The 22,541-nt window shown below is 41.6% G+C and overlaps 2 protein-coding genes across 2 annotated transcripts in view; one reads left to right on the forward strand and one right to left on the reverse strand.

Annotated features, from left to right (window-relative positions):
• Positions 1-20,350, reverse strand: part of PPAT (phosphoribosyl pyrophosphate amidotransferase) — a 42,979-nt gene extending 22,629 nt beyond the window's left edge. The window contains exon 1 of the mRNA XM_083862236.1: positions 20,333-20,350. The gene's annotated coding sequence lies outside the window, so the exon portion shown is untranslated. The remainder of the gene's footprint in view (positions 1-20,332) is intronic.
• PAICS (phosphoribosylaminoimidazole carboxylase and phosphoribosylaminoimidazolesuccinocarboxamide synthase) overlaps positions 1-22,541 on the forward strand; it is a 41,699-nt gene that overhangs the window by 11,296 nt on the left and 7,862 nt on the right. The window contains exons 5-13 of the mRNA XM_083861068.1: positions 3,517-3,603; positions 7,017-7,088; positions 7,736-8,137; positions 9,511-9,576; positions 10,593-10,777; positions 19,125-19,644; positions 19,729-20,133; positions 20,406-20,426; positions 20,996-21,193. Coding sequence (XP_083717194.1) covers positions 3,517-3,603; positions 7,017-7,088; positions 7,736-8,137; positions 9,511-9,576; positions 10,593-10,777; positions 19,125-19,644; positions 19,729-20,133; positions 20,406-20,426; positions 20,996-21,193 — 1,956 coding nt within the window. The remainder of the gene's footprint in view (positions 1-3,516; positions 3,604-7,016; positions 7,089-7,735; positions 8,138-9,510; positions 9,577-10,592; positions 10,778-19,124; positions 19,645-19,728; positions 20,134-20,405; positions 20,427-20,995; positions 21,194-22,541) is intronic.

The raw sequence follows: 22,541 nt of genomic DNA on the forward strand, positions 1-22,541 counted from the left end.
CAGCCTATTCCCTCTTAAGATTATTTTTTAAACTTCTGTGGAGGAAAAAGGCAAAACCACACTCCAAGGCAAAACCAACAAACAAGTTCAGTTTGCAAAATTCTTTCTCTCATTCCAAAACAAACAATACACACTAAATAATTTTTTGCAGGTAGTAAAAGACACCTAGTCTTAAATTTTATTAATGGTGACATAATTAGGTATTGTATAAAGCAAAGAAAAAAATGCACTTTTTACGTTACAATATCATGGAGACCCTTTGTTCTCTAATTGTGATACATGCCTTTCCTAAACAGTCAAATAATTTCGAAGTGAAAAACTGGTAAGTAAAGAGATGGTATGTACCTCTGTACTCATAAATATAGGCGCTGGTAAATAGTGAAAAAGGCAAACAGGCAGTGATACATTACATTGGTTGTTTGATATGAGTAATGTCTTACAATCACTGGCATTTAGGATGTGACTTTTTTAAAAGCTCCTGCATATTCAGCAGAACTTTTGTAGAAAAGTGTTTCTCAACAGGCATGGAATTATTAAATTTACAGGTACTTGTGTGCCTTGAAAAAAAACTTGTAGAAAACCCCAATTTGACATAAAGGAGAATTTAGAAGTTCTGGTAAACTCATATCTGTGTATCTTCCGTATCGGGATATGCAGTTAATATAGTCTGCAGCCAGAGCTGCATATGCACTTGCTCATATATATATATACACATATATATGAGTTAGCCTGGGCAGGCATTGCCTTCTGGAAGCTGCAGATACGTAAATGCATAGAAGATGCACAAGCTGCTTCAGAGTGCACATGCTTCTCCTGATCTTACACCTGAATCTGAGTTACAAGCCACAGTATACAGTCACCACTGCCAGTCTTTATAAAGAGCCCATTTGGGTTTGCCATACTCTAATAAGAAAAATACTAAGATAGTATAAGTCAAAAGACAAGTACACCAGTTTCAGGAGAACACCTAGTTATTTGATGTGCCATGGTATTGTTTTTCTCCTCTGCCCGTATGAATTTGCTATTCAAAGAGCAGCAAATGCCCATCTGAGAAGAAGACAAAGGTAAATAAATCTTCGCAGCTCCCTGCACAGCCTGTCCTAGTTCCTGACATGCTGCTGTCAGCACTGCCCAGCTGGGGGAGCAGAAGAACCTCAACAGTCCCTAAGTCGTGGGTTTTCAGCTAAAGCATCTTGTGATAGGCTGGGGACACTGTGGGTTGCTCTCTCTCTTGGCAAAACATACCCCACACATTTAATTGATCTGCAGATAAAGTCTTATTTAGTCATTTTCACTGATTTTTCAATTTCGTGCGATTTTTTAGTTGTTACAGAAATCTATTCAGAAGAGGTAATTACTTTAGTCTATATAGTCTGTCAGTCCAAACTCCATGTACATTCCAGGTGTGTCAGACTTAGCAGTACCACCATAGAGTGTACGTATAGGTGTTTAATTAAATTTGAAGTACCAGGGAACAACAGTGGAGATGAAAACAGGCTTCTAAGTAATACCAGGAGCCTGATGTTCTTAAAAATACCTACAGCAAGTATTTTACTTCAAACAAATTCCTTTCCTTGTCTTTATTTTCTTAGGATTTTTGATGCCCCATACACTTTACTGTATGTCCTTCTCAGAACAAATTTGGAATAAGTAGTGACACTTTCAAGATACATTCCTAAGCAAGGGCTTTTTAAAAATCTGTTGTTTAAAGATCTCAAGTTGGTACATACTCAGGCACTTAATATTGGCTTGAACACTTGCTGCTGTGTGCATGGAATTTTAAAACATACAGATATGAAGTCAAAAGATAAAGTTTTCATACATATGCCCCAGGCTAGTAGTGTTAAACAGTGTTTCAGAGAAGTGCAAACCCTGAAGTTCTTGATTATTTACTGCCTTAGCCTATGCATTTTTGGGCTGCAGACACAGACTCTTAACTGTGCATCCACAGTTTACTGTATCCACTCTCACAGATCTGTATGACAGAGATGGCAGCAACTTTTCAAGTTGTTGGAGCATAAACATAAGCCACACACTGAAAATATTCCCTAGTTTTCACATATCCCACTTCCTTTTTATACTACACAAGACACACATGAGAGTAAGGATTAGGAGACAAATTACTAATCTTGCCTCATGAGTCAGAAAACAAGGTAATTAGTGATGGTGACAGAGTGCCAAAAGAGAACAGAGCTTGTATCAGTCTGAGTGGGTGAAAGGAAAGACTGTGACAGCATTGCTCGGGTGGCCTTGTGAACAGTGCTTCAAACGCAAAGTAGAGATTAAGCATATTTGCTGGCAACTGTCTATAACTTCACTAACAATGCAGATGGAGCCACTGTGTTTTATCCATGCCAAAAACTGTTGATGGCTTGTTCTGTTTGGCTCAGTCTTACTCTTCTTGTGTGCTCGCTCCAAAACTCTGAAAGGTGCCTTAGAAAAAAAGCCAGGCTCCCTACTCACATTCTTGGCTTGCAAGAAAAAAAAAAGAAAAAAAAAGAAAAAAAAAAAAAAAGGAAAAAAAAGAAAAAAAAGACAAAAAACCAACAAACCCCGGCACATGATGCTAGTCACATCATAAAGAACATCTGATGCAAACAAAGCTGTATTGATTTGGGGGTAATTTTTAATAAAATGGCTCTAGATTAAACTTTATTGCTCAATGTTTCGGGGCAATATTATTGAATGGACTGAAAACAGGCTGGGAGCCAGAAAACTGCTGTCATTGATCCATGATGTGGCCTTCACCATTTAATCTCTGTAGTGCGTGTCCTCACTGGGAAGTGAGGATCAGCAAGACCACTTGCATCATCCACCTGCCCATACCTCTGTCCCAGGGCAGAGGGGTGGAATTCTCCCTTAACACCAGCAGGCCAATGGCAGAGGAGTGGAGATCTCCTCCCCATGGAGGGGAGCCCAGGGACACCTCTGTTACTGAGCTGTGTGATGTAAACCCCTGCCAACTGCAGCAACGGAGATGCTCTCAGGGCAGGCTTTAGTACATTTGTCTCCGTCAGGCAGGCAGATCAATTGTCTAAGCACAGCACTCTGATGTGTCAGAGTCTCTTGCTCCTTTTGGGGCTAATTCAAACACTCTTGGCATCAGTCACTTGGGAGTCTTGCAATAATTTCAGTATATATTGTACCCTTTATGCAAGTCACTGTCTTGCCAGTTCTGCTGCACGAATGTTTGCCAGTAACTAGATATCTTACACCCACCATCAGTGAACCATTCTACAAATTCTGATCCAGGTTAAAATACCTTAAGAGTTTGCACATGTAACCCATAAACTTATCTACTGCAGCTGTTATGTGATGTTCTGGATTTACTTTGTAAGTGGGTACACTCTGCTCTTAAGCCTATTACTGCAGATAAATGGCAGCTTTAATGTATTAAGAGAGGAAATCTTTAACAGTAGTTATCATCAGTGGCATTCTGAAGTAGGAGATTCTCAAGACATCACTCAAGATGTGTTTAGTTAATAAGAACTCTGTATAAATGATTATTTTTTGCAGAAATCCTTGAAGATGAGGGGGACTTTGCCAGCTCCACCCCAGCAGCTCTGGAAGCTACACAAATAAAGAAGGAGATGATTGATATAGGTAGGTCAGGACTTTGTCATGAAAGTTTTAACAGGACATTCTACTTTACTGGGCATTGCAGATTCCAAAGCGTCGTATGTTATTCCAGTGAATTACACTTGTACTACTTCTAGGTTATGATAAATTATGGGTTTTGTTTGATTTCATAGTGCAGAAATGTATGAACACTTATTTCTTCTTCCCATAATTATAACAAAATCTCATTTTCCCAGACAACATGCTCCTTTTATGATGAATATGATTAATCTGCATTTGATTGTATACAAATATGGTTTTTCTTACACAGTTGCTAGAAAGGATAAAATGGAAAGGTAAACAGCTGTCTCAGAAACTCAGAACATTTTATACCTTGTCTGTATTTTCAAACTACTTCATGACTGCATTTAATATCAGATGATTTACTATCAAGGAATTTCCATATATATTCTGAACTATTTTAAATATAACTGAAATCAGCACCTCCGCAATATGTAGAAGTCATGTATTCAACAATAAGTGATTAGGAGAAGATTTGTTTTGTTTAAAATGTGAAAATTTAACATTAGAACACAGTAAGGTTATTAATATTCTGGAATAAATGAGCATAAAACCCATAGAAGATCATGAAAAAAAGACATCAGAGGCATTGAAATATAGTGACCTGATAACCTGGATCAAAATATTCTTTACAGTAATGCTGTTAGTATGCAGAAGTTGATAGAAAATAAAATCAATTTTGGTGATTCAATGAACAGCAATTCTTTGGCCTTTGACATTGAAAGCTTCTACCATAAGAATATTTCTATTGTATGCATCAGGCATATTCCAGGCAAGAGCTTCCTTTTCAGCAATTATGTTATCTGTAGTTTGGATATTGAGACACCCTGTGCAATACATCCTTTACAACTGTTTGCATTGGCTGATCTTGATTATGAAAGACAACTGTAGTGACTGTGACACTGAGGACAACATCAGAGCAATGCCACCACAACAATGACACAAAAAACACAAGTGACACTGAGGATAAAGTAAATCTGTGACCCTGAGAGTTGAGACATAGTGAGGTCACATGAATGCAAACCGAAGAATGAAATGTCATGCAGCTCAACTGACTGCCTCATACACACAAACTCCCTATCATGTAATATCCAATTGAACACAGTGATCATGCAAGTCAAGTCAGCATTACACAAGTGCCATTGCCAAAGACAGGAAGAGGTCAGAGAGCCACTATGGTTGAGAGAATGAGCCAGAATGGTTGAGAGAAATGGAAGCCATGGGGAGGTTGGTAATGGTTTAAAAAAAAAAAAGAAAAAAAAGGAATCTCTTATGAGCCTAGCAGTAGACCAGTAGACCTAGACCTCTGTTTTGGCCCATTTTCAACAGCTGCAAGTGTTAAGGATGATGCAAGAATTTTCTCAAGAGTTATAGCATGCCTATTTATGAGAAAACTCACTTTTTTCCTAGCACCCCAAGTAAATCACACACACATGCTGATGAGAGTATGATTTCCAAGTTTTCCACAGGTACAAAATATATTCTTACACACATCTTATGAAAAACAAGTGTTTTCCAAATGACTGAAGACAAGTTATAGAGCAAATACGAATTCCAAGTACTAGTTTGTGCATGTATTGGCAAGTACTATTATAAAAAGCACATCAAATGAACGTGCTTATTTACAAAGAATCTCTATTTCTGTCATAGCCTAAGTAAGCACTCAGTTTTTCAAAACATAAAAGGAATATTTACTTCTACCCTTTACCAAAACCAGTATTGAACATAATTAGTCTATGACATCCCATAGCAAACAATGAGAACTAATCTTTCTCCTCCTTCCAACCCAAAAAGTAAATCCACACAAAAGTGAACTTTCAGTCTCAGAGTAGTCCAAGCATGAGCAAATGAACCCGAACGAGCAAAGCTGGGTTTTGATGCTCATAGATGATTTCAAGAATTTCTCAGTAGGCAGCCATGAAGTTGTAAATAAAAGCCTGAGGGCAATCAAGAGAGACTTCAGGGCCCTGGAACATCTTGTTAAGGGATCAAGAGTACAAGTAGTCTTCTCTTCTTCCAGTTGCAAAGAACGATGTGGGAAAATACCAGGAAGATACTAGCAGATCGCTATCTGGCTCCAAGCTTGGTGACACTGGAAAATACTGGGTTTTTTAATCGTCATTCCATGACACCAGACTTGCTGACGCCTATCTCAAAAGGAGGAAAAGGATTTTAGCACAGGAGTTAGCAGAACTTGTTGAAGGAGCTTTAAACTAAATTTGCAGGTGGGAAGAGATAAAACCAAAGTTACTAGAGAGTCTGGGGGTAACATGCCAGTGTTTGAGGGATGGTGTTCTAGAGAAGTCCTTCAATCTGCTGTCTCAGTAGTCAGGGGATAGAGATCAGCAAAGACATACAGGGGTTATTGATGTATTAGAAATCACAAAAGCACTGGAGAATGATCATGTAGAAATTTGAGATTCTCCCCCAGAAAGATGGTGGGACCAAAAGCCCAGCTGAGGTGCATCTACACCAGTGCAGACAGCATGGGCAACAAACAGGATGAGCTGGAAGCCATTGTGTAGCAGGAAAACTGTATCATAGTTTCCATCTTGAAGACACAGAGGGATGACTTGCACAGTTGGAGTGCTGCAATGGATGGCTATAAACTTTGCAGAAGGTACAGGCAAGGAAGGAGAGATTGGGGGATACTCTGTATGTTAGAGAGTGTTTTGATTGTCTAGAGCTCATGATGGTGACAGGAGGGTTGAGGATGTATGGGTATGAATCAGTAGAAGGCAACAAGGAAGGTATCCTGGTGGGAGTCTGTTACAGGCCACCCAACCAGAGCAAAGAGGCAGCTGAAATATTTTATAAGCAGCTGGGAGAAGTCTAACAGTCGCTGGCCCTTGGGGGGACTTCAGCTTACCAGATGTCTGCTGGAAATACAACACAGCAGAGGACACAGCCTAGGAGATTCCTGGAGTGGCTGACAACTGCCTGACACAGCTGGTGAAGGAGCCCACCAGGGAAGGACCCACTGACCTGGTGTTTATGAACAGAGGACTGGGGGTGGCTGGAGCCTCTTGGAGACAAGTGATCACAAAATGGCAGCGTTTTCAGTTCTTGAAGTAAGGAGGGAGGTCAGAATTGTCACCTTGGACTTGGGCAGTGGTGGAGTCACTGTCCCTGGAGAGATTTAAATTACAAGTAGATGTGGGCACTTAGGTATGCAGTTTACTGGTGGACTTGGCAACGCGAAGTCCATCCTAAATGATTAGCGCTTCCATCCTAAATGATTCCATGATTCTTCAAGTCTCTGCCTAATGGAGTTAGACTGAGGCCTTAGGACACTTTTAGGTGGACAAAGGATGACAATAATACTAGCAATTTATTTGTCTAAATCCAAGTCTATTTAAAACTGTATGTTTCTATAGATGATGATTCTATAAGCACTACCTCAGAAGACAGATCTTGTACGCCAGTAGCAAAACGAATGGTTGGGACAGGTGAGTAATAATTTCCATGCATTTATTATGCAATAAATCACATTGTAATTTCAGTACCAAAGCTGGAGCAATCAGATCTCTACTGTAAACACAGCTCTACTTTTCTGCTCCTGATTCCATTCTAGCTTTGTTAGTAAACTTAAAAATTAGTTTCATAGCTCTTTTCCTTTCATGACCAAAACTTTTATTAATACTGTAGTTCAACTTTGCCTTCTATATATATATATCTAATGAGCAGCATCTGCCTACTTCTGACTATTTTTGAATATGAAGATTTCTGTTGAATCCTGAGTAGCCTATTCATTTGCACATTGCCATTTTAATTTGAAACCACACTTCTCACCAATGCGGAGATCTTTAAAGCTTAAGGATTACTGCTTTCCTATATGTAACACTTGAATACATCTGTCTTTAATTTCACAATAACAGTGGTGCAATTATAGAGGCAAAATGTTGAATTTTAGATGCCTTGGAGAAACCAGAGTCCATTTGCTATGTATTTTGCATACTTAAAACAATTGTGTATGGATACTAAAATTATAAAGTTAAAAGATTAATCATTAGTTGCAATTATGCTTTCATATATGTATATTTAACATGTATTTATAGCATTTACATTTAGTTGCTTTTTTAATTTGTATTTTCAGACAATCACATTCCCTTGGAAGAAGCACAAAATCACTTTAAAGTAGTAACAGTTAATGATACTGGAGCAGGAAAACACTGGAGTGATAATGAAGTTAGGGCTCTGATAAATATATGGTCAGATGAAAAGATACAACAAATGCTTGAAGGAGCCACAAGAAATAAAGAAATATTTGAGGAAATTGCCAGAAGGCTAATGAAACGTGGTATAGACAGAGACTGGAAACAATGTCGCACAAAGTACAAGAACCTAAAATACGAATACCGTGCACTGCAGAAAGAAAATGAGCATCTTGGAAATCCCAGGAGAAAAATGAGATTTTATGATGAAGTTGACTGTATCTTAAGAAGACAGCCTCTTGGAACCTCAGGCTGGGGATGTGAAAGCTCAAGTCTCCTATCAGGTAATAGAAACTTCAGTGATGAGATAAAGCTTAAAGCTTTAAGTGAACTTTCTGAAGTTGCCTGTTTGAGCCATGCTGTAGGTGTGAAATGTGTGGCCAGAAATGGGCAGGGAAAATAACTGGGGAAGCTGTATCTGCGTGGTCACATAGGGAACACTCAGGGAACTCAACTGGTTTGTGGAGACATGTAGAAGTGAGAGTATTAGCAAAAAGTGAAAGCACTGAAGTATTCAGTTTTATTGGAGAATCTTCGTCTTTGAAAGCCTAAGTGACATACAGTGAAATGGTGCTAGAACACATGGCAGGTTTTAGAGGTCATACAGCAGGCATGGAAAGTCTGATGGATAGAGAGCTGCAAGCTCATACCATTTGGAACTGCAGAAATCAGTAGCAATCAAGCCAAGTGCAAGAACTCCAAAAACCCCAAACTAAATTAATTCAATACACATCGCAGTCAAGAGAGAGAAAAATCCAGGGCAGCAATGTTTATCTGACCACTTGTAATAATTGTACTAATTTTGCTAAAGCAGATTCAGTTTTCAAAATAGAGTTTGCCTCTGTCTTAGTATCAAAACCCCTCTGAACTAAGAACCACAGAGCTAATCTTGTGTCTGCTGTAAGGGTTCTCATGACTGGCCAGCTGCTTCAGATTGCAGGGACAACTGCCCCTGCTCCAGGCCAATTAGGTACTCCTGTAGAAGTAACTGAACCTCTGCAACTGCTGTTCAGTGACTTAGGGTAAAGCAGAACTCAGTATGTTAGATAATAGTTTGCAACAGCACAAATGTTAGTTGAGGACTTGAACTGTTTCTGCAGCAAAGGTCAGAGGGATGGCTTGAGCAGAAACTGCTGGAACCAGCCTTAAGCCAGCTGTTCTCAGTCATGAATCAGAGCCCTAACGTGGTGTCCAAGGGCACCATCCATTAGTGCATTAGTAGTGGCTGGAATTACATCCACAGAGCTGTGGGATGACAGTTCTCCCCTGCCTCAGCGTTGTGCTCAGTCACATTCTCAAGACATGTATTTTCTTCCAAATACAGAAACTGAATATATTACTGCTCCTTTCTACTCTCCATAAATGGGATATGTCAACACCAAGAATGTTGTCAACAACACCAACAACCAACCTGCCTGTTTTACATTTCAGCATGCTGGAAAAGGACTGTGTAATCTGTGAATGCTGATGCAGTAGCCAGTAAAACAATAACCTTTAAGAAAAGAAGTTTCAGTTACTAATCTGTTTGAGACATCTGCCAAATAAATGTCTTGTCCGAGGGTATTTGCTTTTGTACTATAAAACTCTTCGGTGTATGACTAACTGTGCCTTGAGAACATCAACAAAACACTTAGTCACCTTGTTTTTCTCTTCTAAGTTTCAGTGGGAGATGCTACAGCAAACACAGGATCTTTGAGTACCAAGAGAAAAACAAGGAATGATGGTAAGAACCCCAGACTTTAAAAAGCATCTATACACTGCTGTTGAATTTGGATGCCAGATTCTTATATCCAGTATTCAAACAGTTAAAAAACCATAATCCTAGAACTTAACACCAAGCTCCAAACCAACATTCTTCTCTCACCCACAACAATCAGCAAAGAAGAATTCTGATAAAAATGTAGGCCTAAGGAAAATTGCAATTTATTTATTTCAGTCCTTATCCCTGGTATAAATGAGGTAAACATCAGGAAAAACTTGATTTATAAGAATCATGTGCAAAGAAAATATAGTATTTAAAAAACAAGATGTCTCCATTGTGTTGTTTAAGGCAAAGTAGGGACAGGCACAGTCATGTGATTTCCTCTTATTACACTACTGTGTCTGTAAACATGTCTAATGTGTTGTACACAAGAAAACAGGTTAAGACAGCTGTGTCAAAGACAAGACAGAATAGAGAATCATGGAGAAAGAAAAATGATGGGAAGGGTAGAAATATGTGGCATGTGATTTGATATGAGGAAGGTCAGCAGCTTATTTTTCTTCTTGCAAAACTGACAGGCCCTAAATAAAAAGAAAATCAAAGAATGAGGAACGAAAAACTTAGTTTTAAGGAGCTGACCACTGTTTTTAATACTACAATGATATCCACAGACAGATGAAGATAAATGATCTGAACATTACATTTTTGAATTCAACCCATTTAGTTTACTACCACAAACTGTACTAACTAATCACTCTGTGTGAATAAATAGACTTTCATTTATTGCCTATTATGTAAGTACCTCTTGGAGAGGGCTGTAGCTAGGCAAAACCGAAAGCTTGAGATATAAGTGATTTTTAGGTCTGCTGCATTCCTACTCTCCATTATACAGTGATCCCTTAAACAACACCATGCAGTTCATGCCAAAAGAGCAGATCAGAAGCACAGCTTTAGGAAAATCCAGCATGTGCTAAACTTCAGTGTCAGCAGTTCATTGACTTGTGCACTCTAACCACGTACTTTGCTTTTGTCCACAGAGGTGTCACCTGTTCCACTTAAGAAAAGTGCTTCTGAAAACACCATACTCCACTTCCAAAAACTATTAACAGAGAGAGTGCACACAGAAGGGAAAAAGTTACTGTTTGAAAGGCTTTGTAAGCAGGAAGAAATGCAAGACCTCAACAGAACACAGCTGTACGCTGATCCATCAGCCGTACAACAGGTTGGTTTCATGAATTTACTATGAAATTAACATGCAAATAGATTCTGTACGATAGTATGAAATGAAATACTTAAGAGTGCAGGTTACCCACATGAGTACATGCTTGCTTCCCTTTAATATAGTCACCTTCAGTCATCTGAACTAAAACGAAGTGTGAGTTTCTATCATAATCCTTAACTATGAGCTTTTAGCAGTGATGTCAGTTAGTCAAATAAAAAGAATTATCTCGGCCTATATATCTTGGTTCACCTACATGCCACAATTAAAGTCTTAATTGAAAGAAAATAACACTTTAACTGATCAAAGAAAACATGTACAGTTAAAATTTCATCCCATCATTTCCAATTACCATCTCCACAGTCTTCCTAACAAGTTAGTCCTCTGCAATTAACCAAACAGTTGAAGCCATAGAACTTTTTGGTTAGGCAGAACTGGTGGGGAAAACACAACTCTTAACTCTTCAACCAGCATTTACCCTCCTCCTAGCCTCTCCCCCTGCTTATGCTGGTGTGGGGAAATGTGCCCCTCTGCCGGTTGAAGACTTGCAGCAATGTGCAGCACTGAACTGGAGAATTCAGTGAGCCAGAAAGAAAATACACAGAATTGATACCTAAGTAGAAGGGCAGGCATGAGTTATGGTCCCTGTTCCATACTGGGCAAGGGGTCTGTTATGTCCAGTAACCCACAGGAAACATAGAAACAGTGCAGGGAACAATGACATGCTAAGAGACAAACACCATATCGTAACTGATATTCTGCAAAATCCTACTAGCCACTACTTCGTTTTGTGGTTGTGTAAGTACTTTATGGTCTGTATTACATTTGCAGGGTTTTTCTTGCAGTGTATTCCAGCAAAACAACTTTCTGGATCTCAGTCATGTTTGGGCATAGACCTACACAGCCCGGCCAAAGCCAGGTCAGTTCTGGGCAAACTCAAGTCCTTATTGCAGCATTAACAGCCACCAGGTTTATTTACATACAGAGGCCTAAATTCCATCCAAGGGCCTCTTCATAAATTTTACATAAAAAAATTACTGGATATAATGCGTTATTTCCTGCTCTATGCTTAATTATTTCCTTGTCAATTCTTTTATGAGAGACATTATGAAGGCAAATACTTTTGACCAAGGTGGATTTAATCTGCCATTTGACTAGCATTTTTAAAACAATTCTAAGAAGCCAGGAGAGATCCCTAGAAAATAATATTTTTTTGATCATGTTAATTTGATCCACAGTGACATGGATACACATTTTTTTCAGTGTATGCTTATCTATCACTTTTCATATTTTACAGTGATTTCTCAGTATAAACTTTCTTTAGTTTGTAATACTGTCACCGAAACTATCATTTCCAACAATACTAGTATCATCATTGGTTTAAAAATCTTTCTTCTCTCTCTCTTTATAATGAGTTGGCTCAAAGGTACATCCTTGAACTAGCACTGTATTACTTGCATACAGAAGTGTTGTCTTTGGAAGGAGGACAAGGTTTGCCCCTGCCATCACAGCAGTCATGTACCCCTACAGAACATGCTGAGTCAGCTGAACACCTCACCATTTCCACACTACTGAAATCACAGGTTACTCCTTCCACATGTGAAGCAGAAAAATGTGTGACCCAACCATAATTCGCACCAGTACATTTAGAAGTTTAGTTCAATTATGATTTAAATTATTTGAAGTAACTGACCCGAAAATAATATGGGTAACTTCCATGTTTTGCTCTACCTTCTGTTTCATGAGTGCAAGGCTGAAATTGACTTGATAACTCATTTCAACAAGATTCTCCTTTTCTCCATGCTATTCTGAGTAATTCAGTTCTTGATGGATGCCCTATAAACCAGTTCATCTCACTAACCTCACACAAGACTAGCCCATCTAGTAAGAAAAAACCCTAAATGGTTTTTCCGTGTGAGTTGAAATAGCTCAGCAAGTTCCCAGATGTGCCTGGACTAACTGAACAGCTGAGAAGTTGTTTTCGTTGCAGTGTACCTGTCCGTTTAGAAGAAACACTAACCTGAGGGAAGCAGTTAGCACTGCAGAGATGATAAACTTCACTTTAAATTCTGCATGATGCACAAGAATCCAAAGCTTTCCAAACCTTGCTGTCATTCAGTACAATGACCCCAAAAAAACCCCTTTATCTCCTTCCAGAAAATAAAAAGTAAAGATTTCTAATTCATTAAAATCAGCAGACCTTTCAAGAATATGTATCTGTTTTTAAATGCTGATATTCAGGTGAGAACAACACTAAAGCACTGAGGCAAACATCTTGCTGAATTCTTAGCAGGTCAGAGCAGAGAATTGCAGAGCACACTTGAAGTCTTTACTTGGAAATTGTTCATGTCAACACTAGGTGGTAGACATGAAGCAAGAGCTGACAGAAAAAAAAAAAAAAGAACACAAGTGTGTTTACTTTCCAAGTAAAGGGGTTTTTTTAATCAGAAAATTTTTCAGAGAGTAGGATTTATCTGACAAATGTCCAGACAAAAGTCCAGGACTTCCCTTTTTTGTGGGATTCCTCTTCTGTTCTGCTTTGTGACTGCAAAGCATAGCCTGCTTTTTGTAAATGCTTTGTCAGAAAGCTGTCTTCTGCCCTGCTGTTCATTTACTGTTGATCAAAGATGGTAAGAGAAGTCAGGTGCAAGATGGGGCACTTGGCATCATCTGGTATTTGTGCGCTACTCCCATTTCTACAGATAACAATTAATTTTCCTGAGACAGATAAAATGGTATCAATACCACCTTTCTTCACTGTGGTTGTAGTTACTATTCCACAGAACTTTTTGCTTAGAGACAAAATTACCAGGAATGTTGTGCATTTAGAATGCCGGTTGTCTAGAGCTATGATCTGTCTCCTTTGGACAGCATCCCCAGGGGTAGTGACAATGGGCTAAATAGAATGTTGCTAGGCCAAAGAATTTCTCAAAACAGTCCCTTCAGAAATAGTATTAGTTAATCCAACTCATCTTTCCAGTGTATTTTTATATCCATGTACGCTTTTGCTGTGGCTCTGCTGCCTGTTATCACAGCTTTACACTTATTACAGTCACACAATATTTAGTCCAGACACACCTACAGGCCAGTGACATGGAACGTGGGACACCATCTGACACATACTAAATGGTTATGTGTAGGGAACTACCACAGGACTGCAGTGGTTTGGGAGGAGAGCCTTTCTTCTCAGACATAGATCCTCAACAGAAATACCAGACCAACTCATCATGTCCATGTAACTGATCCTGGGAATCTTAATATAAATTACATAATGAAAACGTTCCAGCTTATTAACCAAAACCAAATAATGATGGCAAGAGCATCAATCCTATAAATAACAGAGATTTTTGGTCTTCTCCCTCCTCAAACATCTGCATTATTGCCAGAGGACCATTAAGGTTAGTATGAGGGCAAATCTGTCTCCTCCCCAGTTTGCAAATGGCAATATTGAGATTTTTGAGATGTAGCAGATAAATGGAACTATTACCACTCTGGCCTACATTAAAAAGCTTCATTCTTCTCTAAAGCATACTCATTCACTAAGATGAATGTGTCACTTTACACATCTTTGATAGGGCTGTTATTTTGGAAAGTCCTCTGAATGCCCTTTTAGATAATTCGAGAACCTCTTTGGGCCAGAGGCTTTGAGAATGAGCTAATTCAGGAAGCACAAATGCATGCACTAATGGTGGCTCCACAAACACTGTCTGCATCATTGGCTTTAAAGACTCTGTCTTCAGAGTCATCCATTGTTTCTTATGCAGCTAGGTCTCCTTTGTGTTGGCACAAGCATCCATATGGCCAAGTGGCTACCCAAGTGACAGAACTCATTTAAATTAAAATTAACCTAATAAAAAGCCCTCCAAACAACGCTGCGCTTTTTTTTCTTTTTCTTTTTTTTTAAGAGTGGAAATGGTAATGTAAGACATGGCAGATAGTGAAGCCAGGAGTTTATATGAACTGCACTACCCAGTGGTAACACATGTTGCTGCATACAACCTTCCCTCTATGCATGAGGCTCACATTTAAGGTGTGGGCAGACAAGCCAACCGAGCAATCCTGTGAAAATTACTGGAGGGCTGTAGAATGCCTACATGGATGACATATCTACAGTCAAAGTGAAGAATGAACAGTCTCATTCCAGCTCTCTAGCTAGGTTATGTTATGGGAAGTGTGTTGGCCACAATAAACGTAACAGCTGCCTTAGATATGTTTTCTTGTATCTCTTGTTTGGCACCATTTCCCTCCTGTTTTTTCCACTCCAAGTTCTTACATGATCTCATTTCAACTGGTTACTCCACATGCAGAGATAAGAGCTTAGACTGAACTGCATTTTGTGACATGTATATTGAAGAGACTTCAACTTGGTTAAAATTAAATCTGGCTTCTCTTCACTTTCCCAAAAATGAGTTTGCAGGAACCTGAACCCTGCAGATGTTACCCTAAAACAACCTACAGATGGAAGAGCTCACCAATGCAAAAAAGCCTTGCTCCTCCCCTCTTCTTGCAGGAGCAAGCTTTGCGGAATGTAATTAAGCCAGGCTGCCATCACCTGCAGCACACATTAACATAAAACTTCAACCAAGATGTAACTAAAAGAACGGGTTTTACATCTGCATTCCGTATCTGAAAGTACTCAGGAATGTTTTATCAGCACATAGAGCACTAATGTTCTTGTAAAATGGCATACAGACTCAGTAACTAGCCAGGCAAACATCTTACGCTGTATACTCCATAGGGAAATTACATAGAAATATGGACTAGTTACAAAATTTGATATTTAGACAATTAAGACATTTAACACTGCACTTCTTCAGGTGCACTTCACTGCACTTGGGAATGAGGGATATGTTGAACTCATAATGTGTTCTTGAGGTGAAACGAAAAGATAAATACCTTACATATCAAAATATGAGGATCATTATCTGTAGTATATCTGAATTCCTCAGAAAATTCCCATCCAAATACTATTGCAATTTTAAGCTTTTTAAATGAAAGATTCATTCAAAGTGTAAGTCACAATACCAATGGCTTGCTAAATAGCCTTTTAAAAAAACCCTATATTGTAGCCAAGATGTATATAAAACACACATAAACACTTTGATTATGCCATATTGAATGCAGGTATTTCGAGGAATGGCTAACGGGAAGGAACCAGTGACTTTACTACAGTGAAAGAGAAGTGTCTTAACTTACATTGGTGATGATATGGGTTCTGTTACATGGGTTTTAATAATGGACAGCACCAGGAAAGGTATCAAAAAGCACACTGGCCAAGCCTCCACTGATAACAACTTCCATATACAGGCCCAGCTGAGAAAAGGAATATTCCCTGACTTAATGGCACTTCCACCTTCATAGAAAAGGGCTTTTAAAGACCTTCTAAAAATTAGTACAGAGCTGGTACACTCAGGTTTCAGTACACAGTATTACTGCCAAAAACATTTTCCAGAGAATTTTGCAAAAAGTTAACAGAAATCACACTTCCTTGAAGATTAACTTTGCAAATTTGTCCTGGTCAAGGACTCAAATGACGTCTAATAGATCTGAAATTTAGAGTAACTCCTCCTCCCTCCCCCACCGCCCCCAAGAAAATCCTCTCCTTACCAATACCTTTTGATTTTATTTTGGCATGCTGTCAGTGGATTTTGCAGTGACTTTGTTCCCTGGCTTACAAAATGCAGAGATGATTTAGACCATCCACTTTTAAGCCTTCTTAATGTTGATGCCAGAGTAACATGATTTGCTCGAGCGGAATTAAAACTTTTAAACATAATGAGCATTCATGGTTAACATAGCTACAAAATGTTACCGTGGTGTCAAGTTAAAATGATAAAGTGTTCTTAGTGTGTGAAAGGCCTTGATTAGACTGTGAGTAGGAATATACTGGGTTTCACTTTAGTTCAAGTTCACCATTAAGAAGTTAAAGCCAAAAAAAAGCTATATTCTAACTTCTGCAACAAAGGAGTGAGAATTAAAGTCTCAACAACTAGCAACTGCTTTTTAATTGCTAAAAACAAAATGCAGCCCCAAACAACTTTGAAAGTTGTTTCTGCTAATACCAGAGTAATGAAATTACAAGTTTATCTTTTGTCTTTGATGATGAGCCTACTTGTGGGCTCCTGAACTTGTTTTACATATACACATCAACTTTTCATGCAGAACAGTTTCAGTGAGTGAAGCAGTGAGCACCGCTCATGCACACCACTGAAGACATGTTTAAATATTTTGGTGGCTTGATTCAGCTAACAGAGTTAGTTTTCAGTTTTCAGCTGCAAACATCCCCACTGAAGAAAATCTCTACAGTGCCACAGCAATACAAATGATCAGCTCATTCTTGGCCATTTATCAGAAACAGCAAAGTCATTCACCTTGCTGCAACCAGCTGTATCAGAACACAAAGCACAATGAATTTATAATCCATGTTTTTGTGGCATCTAACAAATACTCTGGATTTTTACACATACAGGTAAGATTTCCAAGATTAGAAATTATAACATGCTCTCCTCTTTGTGCCCCAGGCAAAAATCTCAGAAATGCAGCTTGATACAATGCCATGCTTTAATATTCTGAATTTTAAAATCTAAGACAAGGGCCAAATTCTGTAATTTGATTTATTGCACAGGACTAATTTGTATATCAAAGAACATGCTTATATCAATGGCCAGTAATCATTACATAAATATCCTTACTAATTTGAAGGTGAAGGACTGTATTTTCTAGTAGCCAGTCAAACTTCTGTTACTCACTCAGGCCTGACTTGGATAGGCCATTTAATACTCACTACAACCTTCTTTCATATTTATTGATTTTTAAAGGCCTGTGGTTAAGAGATCTGTCTTAGTTTTTAACTTTAAAACCATGGGCCTAATGCAGTTTACTGATTCAGTTAATGCTAAACTTTAACTCTGGTTTTCAAGAGACATTCCAAAAAGTAGAAAGAAAAATAGCTGTTATCCTATTACTTCCTGATCCGGCTCCCAGCACTTTTACCCATTGTAACAGGAAGAATGCAAAGAGAGGAACATTAGCAAAGAAAATAGGAACATTAAGATCTCAGCTATTTAACAAAATTTTACTGACTACTTGCTAAGATATACCTAATGGAACAGACTGTTTCACTTTTACAGGTGCAATGTTTATGCCTTTAGGAAAGCATCCCTTAAAAATTTTGACAGTTACTGAGTTAGATCAGAATCAAAGGTAGTGTATATATGCCTCTAGGTGTGTAGCTTCCTGTAGAATTTGTGAATGAACGATGAATTTCAATCATAGTATAATATTGCTGTGTAGAGTTGTGTCCTCCACAGGGGATATCTGATATGGCAAATTAAATATATTTGTCAAGTGCCCATCAAAGAAAAAAAACAAACAAAAAACCCACAAAAAACAACAAACAAAGCATATTAAAAAGTTGAAATAAGGTTGCAAGGAAAATTGAGATAATAGGATGCAAACTAATGAAAATGCATTATTCATTTTATTTCCACCTAAGATACTCCAGGTCCACCAGTGTAACTGTAAGCACAAACAAGGGAAGATTTTTTTCCCCCCCTCTTCGCAGAAGAATGATGCAAGCTCAAATGAGACTATTGTTTCATTTTACATGAGAACCATGGCTTTGATCCTGGAATTTTGGCTGTATCACTCACAATAAAAATATTTTGGTGGACACTGGCAAATATATATACCTGCAGCTGAAAGAGAATTATTACCATATGAGTGTCAGTAGGGATGCAGCATTTTACCAGGAAAAGTATATGAAATTCTACTGTAACAAACAGAAAATCTCCACAAAAACGATTTCCTATTATTGGTCCAAAAACAATTTCAGAGCAAGGTTTGCATGTCTGTGACCTCAAAAATGCAAAGAATGTATTTTATCTACTCAGTGCATGTGTACTTACCTGTGCCCGGGTTACCTAGGTAGCCCACCTACCCAGACTGTCAGGAATGTTTATTTAGTACACTTTTTGCAGCTGTGAAGTCAAGCACAGCAAACAGGCTCAGCATGTACTACTAAATGAGCTTGTGCATGGCTGTGCATGTGTTCCCACGGGGAGGATATCCCTTTTTGGCACCACTGAAAAAATGATTGGTATAGGTCAGTCCATAACATTATTATTTCGAATACCAACCAAGTGGAAGCAGAACCCAAACTTCATTCTGTAGCTCTGCATCCACGTGGATGACAGTGAATCAGGTCTGTTGTACATTGCCGTAGACGCGCCAGGTACAGGTTTTATTGTATCATGATGATGACTCTAAACCATTCCGCTAGTAGGAGCCTAAAAACGCTTTAGAACTGCTCCGTTCCGGTAGGCTCGAGTTGTGTGACTTATACTTTAAGGTGAGCATCTCGAGAATGACGGCCGGGCCTTACCGCGGCTCCGGCAGGAGCTCAGCGCTCGGCCTGGCTGGGACGGGGCGGCGGGAGCATCCCGCCCTCTGGGGCTCATCCCCCCGCCCGGGGCTCATCCCGCCGCCCGGGGCTCATCCCCCCGCCCGGGGCTCATCCCGGGACGCGGCCACGCCGCTCGCTCCGTGCAGGGGGGACGAACGCCCGGGCGGCGAGAGCGGATGCGGCTCAGACGAGATGCCGCCGAAATCCAAAGACGTTCGACAGCTCTCCTGCGGCGGGACCGGCGCGGGAGGCGGAGGGATGTTCCTCGCACTTGGCCTCCGGGATGCTGCCGGGGCTGTCCGCCGGGGCGGAGCGGAGCGGAGGAGACGGCTCGGGACGCTCCCCGCTCCCGCCCTCCCGGAGCTCCCGCCGCCGGGACCCGCGGCCCTCCCGGGCAGCACGTGCGGCCGCAGGGCCCAGAGCAGCCGCAGGGCCCGGCCCGGCCCCGAGCCGCGTCCGGGGGCCCGTCCGGGCACAGCCCGGCCCCGCGCCCCTCTTACCTGTGCTGCAGCCCCACCAGCCCCAGCGTGAGCACATGGGGCACGTCCAGCTCCGTGGGCCAGGCGCCGGAGGCGATGCAGCCGAACACGCCGCACTCCTCCCGGATGCCCAGCTCCTCCAGCTCCATGGCGCGGGCAGCACGTGGTGGCGCGGCGGCCCCGCTCTCAGTCCCGCTCTCAGTCCCGCTCTCAGTCCCGCTCCCAGTCCCGGTCCCGCTCCCGGCCCCGCTCGGCGGCTCCCGCGCTGCTGCCGGCGGCCGCTCAGCCCCCAGCGCCGCTCCGCCCGGGGATCCCGCTGGCCCGCCGGGCGCCTCCCGCCCTCATTTACATACGGGGGGGGGGCGACACCGCACCCCCGGCCCGCTCCGCCGCCTCGCCCGGCCCCGCCTCTCTGGATCCCGCTCTGCCCGCGACCCCGCGGGGCGCGCCGGGCCCAGGGGATGTTTGCCCGCGGGGTGAGGGCGCGGGGAGCCGGGGCCCGGGCATTGGCCGGGCAGAGGGCCGGGGCAGTGTTTGCACGGGGCGGGGAGGGGGGTGATGCCGCCGCCCGGGGCTCGCTCGGGGGGCTCGGCGGGGCCGCCCCGCGCCGTAGGGCGGCGATTGGCGGGCGGTGTCGCTGCCCGGGCTGCCCGCCCCTTCCGCCGCTCTTCTTACCCCGGCGGCCGAGCCCCGCGGCGTGCTCAGGCTCTCTCTGTGCCCTAGGTGTGTGTGCCCGCTCCCGCCGCAGCCATGGCCCCCGCAGCCTCAGGTAACGCGCGCCCTCGGGCCCGGGTCCGTCGGTCAGTGCCCGCTCAGCGGCTTGGGGTGTAGATGCTTGGGAACAAACTTTTTTGCTCGGCCTAAGTTTTAAATTCTTCTTCTTATTATTATTATTATTATTATTATTTTATTTTATTATTATTATTTTTTAATTTATTTTTTCCCGTGGGCAGTGGCTGGTTTGCGCGGGCGGGCGCGGTGCCGGAGGGTGGCGGGGCGGCCCCAGAGCGCGGGATGCTGCGGGCGGGCGGCAGCGCCCCGGCCGCTCCTGTCGCCGGGCTCCGGGAGCGCCCCCAAGTTTGGAGAAAAAAGTGAAAACCCGCGGGGGCTGCTGGCCGCCCCGCTCCAGCCAGGAGCGCCGGGCGGGAGCCCTGAGCGGGGCTTTGGGCCTCCCTGCGGGGGAGCGCGGCCGCAGCGCGCCCGGGCCGGGCTCGGGAGCTCCCCGTGGTCACGGGCCCCAGCGCGGGGCCTGCGGAGCCTCACGGCTCTGCCCGCGGAAGTAAACAACTCCTTGCGAGTCAAAAATTACCTCTTTGTTTTGTTTCTTTGTTCCTCTAGACCTGAAGCTTGGCAAAAAAGTTAACGAAGGTAAAACGAAAGAAGTGTACGAGCTGCCAGATATCCCGGGATGTGTTCTCATGCAGTCCAAAGACCAAATAACGGCGGGAAATGCAGCCAGGAAGGACCGAATGGAAGGGAAGGCTGCCATTTCCAACACAACGACAAGCTGTGTGTTTCAGCTGCTTCAGGAAGCTGGTAAGTGTTTTAAAGGTAGAGTGTGTACGCTTGTATGTTACAGACATTATTACAAAATAGTGTTGCTTTATAAAAGAGTTTAACCTGCCTTGAGGCTCTCGTGCTTTTTTAGTCTTTTTTTCTGTTAGCTTTTAATTATGCCTTTCTGTCTCTTACTTTAGAGCTGGGTGAGTGACTTGTTCATTTGGAACATGAGAGTGTCTCCAGCAATCTCTAGTGTTGCAGATAACTGCAGTAGTTTCTCCTGCTTGTTTGGACACGTCCCTAATCCCCTCCCCTCTGCTTTTATCAATTCTTCCATACCCTACTCTTCCTTACCTGTAACTCTGGGCTGGATGCATCTGCCTTGCTTTACTACATCTGCATGCATAGAATGCACTTCTAGCTAGTGGTGCTACCACACTCTGTCTAGGCTGTGTGAAATATGTGTATGTAAGCTGAAACATAAAATTAGAGTGTCTTTTCCCCCCCTCAGTTGTGTGTTATAGCAGCATAAATTTCCTGTAAGTTTTGCGTGTAACACTTAAGAGGACCACATTGCAAAATACATTTATCAGTCTGTATTGAGTGTATCAGGAGCTCAATCTGTAAAAGATTCAAAGTATTTCTGAAGCTAGCAGTGAGTTTTCACGGAGTATGTAACTTAAGTCACTTCAAGTAAGTTTTGCACCACACTTCCAAAAATGGAGCCAGTAGCTTTGCTTTGAGAAAGCATTTTGAAGTGTCTTTGACTGAGTAGTTTGCAAGTTGCAGAGAGAAATTTGTGTTGGTGGTGAGTCTGCTAACAGTACTAGAATACAGGCACTAGTAAGCTTAGCTGAGATTGCTTATAGCTGTGTGCATTCTCACAGACTGCTTCAGGCACCAGCTAAATTACTCTACAATTTGTATTACCTCTTAAAAGGTGTGGTGATAGCTCTCAAACAAACTGAAGTCCTAGCATGTTTCATGTGGGGAAGAGAAAGATGGGTTCTCTAGAGTTAGAGAACCAGCTTGTCTTCTAAGAACTCCTTACACAGAAGTATATACCAAGTAGTTCAGTGTAATCCTGAGTCACCGGCTTTCTTGGGAAGCTTGTTGTGCATACAGTACTCAGAAGCCTCCTAGGTATTTGATTATATTTGTAGTTGATTAAAACTTCTAATTTTCATTTAGGAGCAATTAGTGAGATGTTTTGCCTAGTTCTTGAATGACAACTGCTAAGATAACACTCAGACTACTTCATATCCTGCAGATATGCATGAAGAAGCCATTCTGTTGACTTCTCAAAAATCCATAGGTGGCTTGTACTCATAACTTCCAGGTGCCATGGAAAAACGTTCAGAGTAAACTACAGCTGCATTTTAAA

The sequence above is a fragment of the Zosterops lateralis genome (genome assembly GCF_965231275.1).
Source record: "Zosterops lateralis genome assembly, chromosome: 5".
In the NCBI taxonomy this organism is placed as follows: domain Eukaryota; kingdom Metazoa; phylum Chordata; class Aves; order Passeriformes; family Zosteropidae; genus Zosterops; species Zosterops lateralis.